Source organism: Camellia sinensis, chromosome 1 (genome assembly GCF_055761805.1).
Source record: "Camellia sinensis isolate YWXY chromosome 1, ASM5576180v1, whole genome shotgun sequence".
NCBI lineage: Eukaryota > Viridiplantae > Streptophyta > Magnoliopsida > Ericales > Theaceae > Camellia > Camellia sinensis.
The window spans coordinates 2,879,570-2,889,366 of NC_138961.1; the positions used below are offsets into that span (position 1 = coordinate 2,879,570).

Genomic DNA, 9,797 nt, shown 5'->3' on the forward strand with positions numbered 1-9,797 from the left:
TATTATAAATACATGTGTTTAGAGAGGTAAGAAACCTAATTAGGTTTTGTGCCTCCTTCTAGCAATGCTCTTGTCACTCTCTCTCTGAACTCTTATGTTCCAGTTTTAACGTGGTATGAGAGCAACGATCTTATTTTTATTTTTCTTTTTATTTCTTAATTTATGGGGATTTGATCTTGTTTGTTTCCCCCTTGTTCTTGATTGATAATGTAAAAAAAAACCTACCACTATGTTCGACTAGGGTAAGTTAGATGCCTATTTTTTTGATTTTTCTTTATTTTTTGGAAAAAAAGGCCTGTTTTTCGATTGTTTCATTCTAGTGGTGTTTGGTTCGATTCAATAGTTGGGTCCCCTACTACAAGTGTCGACCAGATGCTTGGTGGCCTTCTTTGGCTTTGTTTGATGATTCTAGATGGTTTTGATTTTTTTTTTGCTTTTATGTGCTTCGATCTACGTTACACAAACTTGAGTGTGGGTATTGGGTACAGGTGCGTCTTTAGGGGTCGGACACTTCAAAATTAAAAATTGAGGATACATTGATATGGATCCAAATTTAGATACCAGTACGGGGATATAGTAAATAATTATTTTTTATCTTATGTATTATTTTTATTGATAATATTTTTAATTTATCTACATAATTTATTATTTTTATTTTTAATTGACATATATATATTATAAATAAGAAAAGTATAACAAATAAGGAATAATAAAATATGTTAAAATAAATAATAAATAAAAATTAGATGATTTATTTTATAGATTTTATTAGATTTTTTTTATTATATATGATTTAATTAGATTTATTATTATATAATAAATTATATGATTTATTTATTATATGTTAAAAAAGGGGTGTATTTGGCTCGCATTTGGTTTTCAGTTTCCCACGTAGCTTCTTCAACACGATGGTTTCATCATAAAACCTTGACAAAAGGTATAGTCTTGTTTTGGAGAATTTGATCACGATGATCAAGAATCTGCACTGGTTGTTGTTCATAAAAGAGATTTTCTTGAACTTCGAGGCTCTCATAATTGACAACTTGTTCTGGATCTCAAAGATATCGTTGAAGCATCAAAACATGGAATACATTGTGAACATTGGACAGTTTTGGTGGAAGAGCAAGACGGTATGCTACAGGACTAATTCTCTTCAGTATTTCAAATGGTCCGACGTAACGCGGATTCAACTTTTCTCATTTTTCGAACCGAATGACTCCCCTTGTTGGTGAGACCTTTAAGAAAATGTGCTCTCCTACCTGAGATTCCAAATCTCGTCTCCGTGCATCCGCATAGCTTTTTTTGGTGACTTTGAGCTACACGAATTCGTTGTTGGATGAGTTGAATCTTATCACTCGTTATTTGCACGATTTCAGGGTCTAATAGTTTTCTGTCTCCGACTTCTTCCCAACACAGAGGTGACCGACATCTCCTTCCATATAATGCTTCATATGGTGCCATACCAATGTTTGCTTGGTAGCTGTTGTTATAAGCTAATTCCACTAAAAGTAGGTGTTCATCCTAATTACCCTTGAGGTCCGACATGCACATCCGTAGCATGTCTTCCAAAGTCTGGATTGTTTTTTCAAATTTCCCATCATTTTGTGGGTGATAAGCTGTCACGACCTAAACCCGTCCCCATGGGTTTAGCATCGTAACCGGCCAGTAATCCTGGGATTACCGAAGGCCTCTGAGACAGATTAACGTAATATTAGGGGCTAGCGGAAGCAAATAACAATATACAACGTCCATTGAGCTGTGCAGACTTATATAAGACATAAAAATTTTAAACTTTTTATATATATATATACACATTATCTTTAAGTCATTATATATATATACAGATTAGATAAAAAGGGACTTAGCCTTATTTACAATATATACAAGACTTGTTCAACCAAACACGAAAACAAAACTTAAACTTTAAATCACATAGCGATAATCACTTGACATACTCGGAACCTCCACGGGAGGCACATAGGTTGGCTGACAAAAACAGATTCTAGGCAGATGCCTCTAAGCCTGGTTACGCGCCTGATCACCTACATACATAAATAATACAGTGAGTTAAAACCCAGTGAATAATAACAGAATAAAGGAGTTTTATGAATGATGTCCAGCACAAGTTAGGATCCAGTATTTAAATCAGAACATATTCAGACTTCAAAACAGAAATAGATTTAGATACATACTCATGTCCATATTCAGATTTTGCATAAGGTCATACGTGGTACACCCATTAGTTATCAGATCAATTTGGTCCAGAGACCTACATGCATAGTTGGTACCAACGACCATAAAGGTCCATATCTTGCGCGCAAGTAGCCATGGTATTGTTACCCCCAAGCAAGGGCCACGTGCAGATTGGCCGCGGTATTGTTACCCCCGGGTGAGGGCCATGTGCAGATTGGCCGCGATATTGTTACCCCCGGGCGAGGGCCACGTGAACTAAGGGTGCCACAAATACTTTTCAGAAAATTGGACATTCATTCATAATTCGTAAGATAGCATTTCAGAAAACAGATCATACCATACCAGTCAGAAAATACTTAAGTTAATCATAACTTTACAGATTTATTACTCATAGATAGTCGCAGAAGCAAATCAGACGGACTGGACATATCAGATAAATCAAGCAGACAATGGCGCGTGACCTACACAATCACATAACATATACACATTGAAATACAATATTACTTCATTCAACTAAACCGGATTCTTATTTCACATATTCTTCCATTACTAAGCCCTTCTTTTTCAAATAGATTGATCTTTTACTTGGCTTCTTAAACAATTATCACTAGATCAATGATTCATTCCTTACCTAACTAATCTATGTTGATTGGTAGCTTATTAATCTTTATTGAATCACAAATCATGTCTAAAGTGCTTTGGAAAGAGATGAGGATAAAAATATGAACTAAATGCGACTTTCCAAAATATGCTGAAAATGGGTCTCCGCTCGAGCGAACTATAAAATTTGAAAAACTACTGGGAGCTCGATTTTCACGCTCGAGCAAGACTTTCCTCGCTCGAGCGGACAACGTAAATTTTGAAAATCCAAAATTGCAATTTGAAGTTCGAATTTGGTACTCAAAGCCTCAAAACATCTACTTTAGTATACAAACATGGAAAACCATTGTATAATTAAATAAGCACTTTCAATCAGAAATCATTTATTCAAAATCATGTTCTAATTGTCCAAATTTAGTTTTAACTCATTTTCTTTATATCAAACCCACAATATTAAAATATGAATTAGACTTTCCAATTCTTGAAATTACACTACATGTATGGATTAAAATTTAATTATAAAATCAAAACTTTAGGATTAATTCCAAATTTCCATGAACTTGACTTTCTTAAAACATTTCCTTCATCCCTTCAAAAAGAACTTGAATGGCTCACTTCCCTAAAAACTCATGTATTACAAGAAAATACTACAAAATCAAATCAAAATAATTAATTTTCCAAATTAATTTCCACAATTATGAGTCTACTTAATTTCTTACTTAAAACCTTATTTCTTACAAAATCCATGAGACTAATTCCATAACTTCCTTAATTCAATGATGCATGGAGGATTATCTAAAACATGAAATTAAAGTTATAAAACTCTTAGAAGAATATTTACATGAGTGAAATTAGGGTCAAAATTCAAACTAATTACATCCAAAATCCCTTTAATTCAATGTTAAGTTCAAAATGTTCCTGAATTCATAATTTTCCAAAACTTGATCTCTTTGTACCCAAACATGAAATTAATTCTCCAACTTTCCCAAAGATTCATTGATGCATGTAAAGATGAAGCCCAAATTCATGAGGAATAACACAAACTAAACTTAAAATAATTAATTTCTAATTTATTTTCCATAATCATCCACATGCATGTAACCCATTTCATGTTTTGAACCCAATTTCAAATTAACTTCCATAATTTTGAATCCAATTCAATTCCTTCATCATTTTACTAATTCTTCTTAAATCATGAAATTAAAATGATAAACTCTTTTAAAGAAATGTTTGCATATATGAAATTAGGATCAAAATTACTGATTTTATATTTTTCTCAAACAAATCATAATTTAATTCTTGAATTACTCCAACTTAGATTTTTATTAATTTCCTTCATATCTAATCCAAATTTAAACTTTTCAATCCTTTACACATGAATTAAATCTAAAACCTTGAAATTCCAACATGCATGCAAGGATGAGTTTTAATTTCTGAAGAATAATAGAAATCAAACTCTAACTAGTTAATTTCCAAAGTGTATTCCCATTATCTTAAAACATAATTCAAAATTTCTTCATCTTGTTGCTAATTCCTATTAATTACATGATTTTGAGTCCGAACTCACCTTCAATTTCAAGGGTAATATAAATATTCTACAAGAAATCAAGCATAATTTCATACCTTAAACTTATTTCCAGCATGTTTGGTAAATTTTCCTTTCTTCCCTTGTTCTTCCTTCAAAATTTGGACTCCTTGATGAATTTCCAGCACCTCCCTCTCTCTCTCTCTCTCTCTCTCTCTCTCTCTCTCACGGTTTCTCTCTTCCTTTTTTTTTTTTCTTCTAACTCTCTGTTTTCCTACAAGAACTCATATATTAATGCATTTATATATATCATTTGTTGCCTTCCTCTTTACACGTGCACACACACTTGTAAATCAGATTTCTCAGTACACCCACCTAAATTTTTAGTGCACCCACACCTAAAATTCTAGTTTGTTCCACAAGGCAATTTATGCTTTAGATTAATTTTAATTAAGCAACACTTGGTCTTAATAAATCTTGGTTAACATGCAAATAATTAATCATAACAAATCACAATTCTCATAATTTAATTAGTTTAATTTGACTTCCATTAGAGCCTAATTAAATATATTTAAATTTATCAGTCTAAATCAGATTTTTGATCCATATCCCAAAAGGCTCCAATTCTTAAATTAAACTTATTTCCAACCTTAATTTTGGTTTTTTAAATCATTTAGGTCTTCAATTTCTGATCAAACTCCAAGTTTCCGTCAATTAAATTACATATTCAAATAGGACACCCCATAAATAAATTTTAATTTATAACAACCACAATTCTCAATCCTCATGTCTTAATATACTCCAACTAGGACCTAATTAATCGAATCTCAAGTTTACTAAACTGAATCGAATATTTAATTAAACTCCCAAATGGGTCCTTAATTAAAATTAAATTGATTCAACTTCTCAATTTTACTTCCTTAAGTCATTTGGACCCTTAATTTCTAATTTCAAAATAACTCTTTAATAGAATCATATATGAATCAGATCCCACAATTCTCATAAATCCCAAATTAAATTATAATAATCGGCAATTAAATTTCAAATCCTCTTAATTAATCAAGTAATAATCATTATACGTGATGGGGTTGTTACATAAGCAGTGCTAAACTTCAGTGTTGTTCCCAAAGCTTCTTGCAATTTGTTCCAGAAGTGAGATACGAAGTGGAGGTCTTGGTCAGACACGATTGAAACTAGGGTACCATGCAATTGAATGATTTCTTTGATGTATAGAGTGGCGAACTTAGTAAGGGAGTATGTGATTCTGATTAGTAAAAAATGCACCGACTTCATCAATCGGTCTACTGTAACCCATATCGCATCATTCTTTGAAATTGACTGTAGTGACCCGACCACGAAGTCCATAGTAATGTGCTCCCATTTCCATTCAGGAATAACGAGTGGTTGCAACATTCCTGCAGGTCTCTGATGTTCTGCTTTAACACGTTGACATTGCAAGCATTTGGAGACGTGACTTGCTATGTCTTTTTTCATTCCTGTCCACCAGTAGTGTTCCCTCAGATTGTGATACATCTTGGTATTGCCAGGGTGGACTACAAACCTCGAGCTATGAGCCGCGACTGATATATTTTTCTTAAGTGTTGGAATGTCGGGTACGTAAATTCAATTTTGAAATTTTAGCATCCTATTGTTTATAGTGAAATCAGGATTAGGAATAGTTTTTTGTTCCTCGTACTTTTTCTTCAAAAATTTGTCTTCATATTGGCGTGCTTTAATTTCTTCAATCAATATGGGTTCCACGATTACGTTGGCGAGCAGTCTATTGATCTTGTGGGGGACGAGGATACATGTCAAACTTCTGGTAGTCTTTCGGCTCAATGCGTCTGCTACCACGTTAGCTTTGCCCGAATGGTGATGGATCTCAACATCGTAGTCTTTTATAAATTCTAGCCATCGACGTTACCGCATGTTTAGTTCTTTCTACGCAAACAGATATTTAAGACTCTTGTGATTTATGTAAATCTTGCAGGTTGCACCGTAGAGATAATGACGCCAGATCTTAAGGGTGAAGATTACTGTAACCAATTCTAGATCGTGAGTTGGGTAGTTCTTCTCGTGAGTCTTTAGTTGTCGCGGGGCATATGCAATGACTTTCTCACTCTGCATAAGAACGTAACCCAAACCATTGTATAAGGCATCGCTATAAATTACGAACCCATCAGTTCCCGTGGGGAGTGCCAGTATAGGAGCTGTCACAAGGCTATTTTTCAACTCCTGGAAAAAACGTTCATGTTTGTCAGTCCATTCAAAAGGTGTGTTCTTCTGAGTTAGCTGGGTGAAGGGTGATGCTATATTCGAGAAATCTTGAACGAAGCATTGATAATAGTCGGCTAGACCCAAGAAGCTTTGAATCTCGAACACGTTAGTACGTCGTGGCCAATCCACGATTGCTGTAACTTTTGGGGGGTCAACCGAGATGCCATCTTTGTTGATGACGTAACCAAGGAAGTGTACACTAGTGATCCAGAATTCGCATTTCTTCAACTTGGCATAAAGTTTATGATCACGTAGTGTTTGCAGCACTGTTCGTAAGTGTCACTCATGATCCTTTGGTGACTTGGAGTATACGAGAATGTCGTCAATGAAGACGATGACGATGATATGGTTTGAACACTCGGTTCATGAGGTCTATGAAGGCCACTAGAGCATTTCCAAAATGGCATGACAAGAAACTCATAGTGCCCGTAACGTGTTTTGAAGGCCGTCTTCTCGATGCTTTCCGTTTTGACTTTTAGTTGATGATAGCCAGAACGCAAGTTGATTTTGGAGAATACTTGGGCGTCTTGAAGTTGATCAAAGGTATCGATTCTTGATGGTGACTTTGTTCAGCTCCTGGTAATCGATGCATAACCTTATCGTGCCATCATTTTTCTTTACGAACAGTACTGGAGCTCCCCATGATGAGGTACTTAGTCAAATGAAGCCTTTGTCTAGGAGTTCCTAGAGTTGGGTTTTTAGTTCCTTCAATTTCGTCAACGACATATGATAAGGGATTTGGGAGATCAGTTTTGTATTGGGTTGAGTGTCGATAGTGAATTCGATTTCTTGATCAACTAAGGTACCAGGTAAGTCTTTAGGGAAAATGTCAGGAAATTCTCAAACAACAGGTATTGAATCGAGTGTTGGGTCTATTTGTTGAGCGTCGACCACATAACAAATACAACCACCACAACCTTTTCTCAAAAGTTGTTGGGCTATCACGAAGGATATCAAATACAGTGGGGTAGAAGCTCCAATTCCTTTGAAAACCAGCTCGCGTTGGTCGGGTAACCGAAGAAAGACCTTTTTGGTTGTATAGTCAATAGAGGCATGGTTGGCAGCAAGCCAATCCATTCTTAAGATTATGTTGAAGCTATTAATGCGGAGTGGAATCAGATCTACATACAAGGTTTCATCTTTTAAGGATATAACATAGGACTTGTATACCTTTGTACTAAGCGTGGAGACACCAGATGGAAAAGCCACAGATAATGCATGTCCTAATGGTTCAGGTGTTAATGTTAACTTGGGAACAAAGTGTGGTGCAATGAAAGAATGAGTGGAACCAGAGTCAAAGAGAACATGAGCTACGTGACCACAGACAGAAAGTGTACCTGTCACAACGCTCTCCGTAGCATTGGAATTTCTGAGTACTAACGCAAAAGCTCTCCCTTGGCGCTTCTGTTCCTTCTTTCCTCCTTTAGCAGTTCCTGGTTTCTGAACTAGTTCGGAGGTACCCATCACAGAGTTGGTAAATTTTGGGCAGTCTTTCATCACATGGCCAACTTGGCCACATCTATAACATGCTTCTATTGCCCGATAGCACTATCCCTTATGAGTCTTTCCTCAACTCGGACAATTTGGAATGGTGTTACCCCTGGGAATAATAAAACTTTGGTTGGCTAAATCAATTGAGCTAGTAGTTTCAGGATTTACTTTCTTTGGTGGAGCTGCCCTTAATCCTCTGAGTAGTTCCCAAAACCGTTTCTTTTGACCCATTCCACTTGAACGTGCAGTTTTAATTCCTTTTTCGGTGATGTATGCTCGATCCACCACTCTGCATAGGTTGGTATTTTCAGAACCTCAAGTCTATCTTTGATTTCTGCATCTAATCCTGCTTCGAATTTTCTTACTTTTCGGGCTTTTGTCGGAATAACATATGGTGCAAATCGTGTTAGTCGTGTGAACTTACTTTCGTATTTCGCCATCGATATTATTCCTTGCCTCAAATGTAGAACTCAGATGCCTTCTACTCCCATAGTGATTTTGGAAAATACTTTTCATAGAAAGTCACAATCTTTTCCTTTTCTAAGGTAAGAAGCTACCATTCCTGTGCATCTTCTTTGAAAGTAAAAGTGGCGAAGGATACTTTTTGTTCTTCTGTGCAAGGTAGGGCACGAAAAATCTTCTCTATTTTTTTAACCCAAGCTTCAGCTAGCAACGGGTTTGAGCCTCCTGTGAACGTGGAAGGTTCCAGGTCTTGGAATTGTTTAATCGCAACTGTCCCTTCACGATGTTCTAGTAACCCATTGTTCTGCAAGGCTTGTAAGAAACTAGTGACAGTTCTTTCCACAATCTTTTCCATTGGATCGGCTCCATAGGATGATGATCCGGTACCATTTCCATCATTAGCCATAGCTATAAAACAGTTTTAATAAACATGGTGCATGATTTCCTATTAAAAACATATTCACATAATCTACAAAACATAGACAATGTATACATTCTTCACAAAATACCGATTTTATTTATGTATGATGATGTCGGTACATCACTTGTAGTTATGTCAATTTAGTGCCTAACCCTCCATGACAAAACGGGTTAGAACTAGGTCATGGTCAGCTCACTTGGACACCGAACACAAGGAAAAAGAAAAACACAAAAACAACAAAAGAAAGGATTTTGTTATTAGGATCTTAGGTTGAAAATAGCCATGGGTACTTGTTGGCTGTATAAATTGTAAAAGCCAATCACGATTCAACACGTGGCATAAGAAGGGCAATTTGGGAAGGCAATATAAATCGCCAACCATAGTCAGACACGTGTCAACCCATACCGGCAATAATAGGTCTGCATAACACTGGAATGATCAAAGGATATAAGGTGATGTGGCCCAACGGTTACTCACAAGGTTCAAATTCAAAATTAGGAGGGAAGCCTAACTGAAGACATGGCGTAGTGGAGTTAACTGTGAGGAAGCATGATCAGCGATCATGGAGGGATGCTTCGATGGTTAGAAGCTCATTGCAACAGTTATCATTGAGAAATATAAATAGCAGAGAAGGCCCCAAGAAGATGGACCTAGACTCAGATCCAGAAACCAGTTTATTTACTTTATTTTCCTTCTAGTTTTTACATTTCTTGTTCTTTACATTTCTGTACTTCAAATTCTTGTATTGCACTTTATTCATAGGAGTAGTTTCAACTATCTTGTTGCTGTAAACCTCTACAAGGCTGGATCAAATCATTGTAAGTTTTT

At 35.7% G+C, this 9,797-nt stretch overlaps 1 protein-coding gene and 1 long non-coding RNA gene across 2 annotated transcripts; both read right to left on the reverse strand.

Moving 5' to 3' along the window:
* Window positions 1-1,846: 1,846 nt before the first annotated feature.
* LOC145790993 (uncharacterized) lies at window positions 1,847-4,594 on the reverse strand. Its single transcript, XR_014330514.1, has 2 exons — window positions 4,417-4,594; window positions 1,847-2,042 (listed from the first exon to the last, which is right to left on the reverse strand). It is a non-coding gene; the product is annotated as an uncharacterized LOC145790993 (long non-coding RNA).
* A 2,841-nt stretch (window positions 4,595-7,435) lies between these two features.
* Window positions 7,436-8,059, reverse strand: LOC145806315 (uncharacterized). The gene has a single exon (XM_082902953.1). It carries the CDS (start codon window positions 8,057-8,059, stop codon window positions 7,436-7,438), a length of 624 nt encoding a protein of 207 aa, XP_082759079.1.
* Window positions 8,060-9,797: the final 1,738 nt, after the last annotated feature.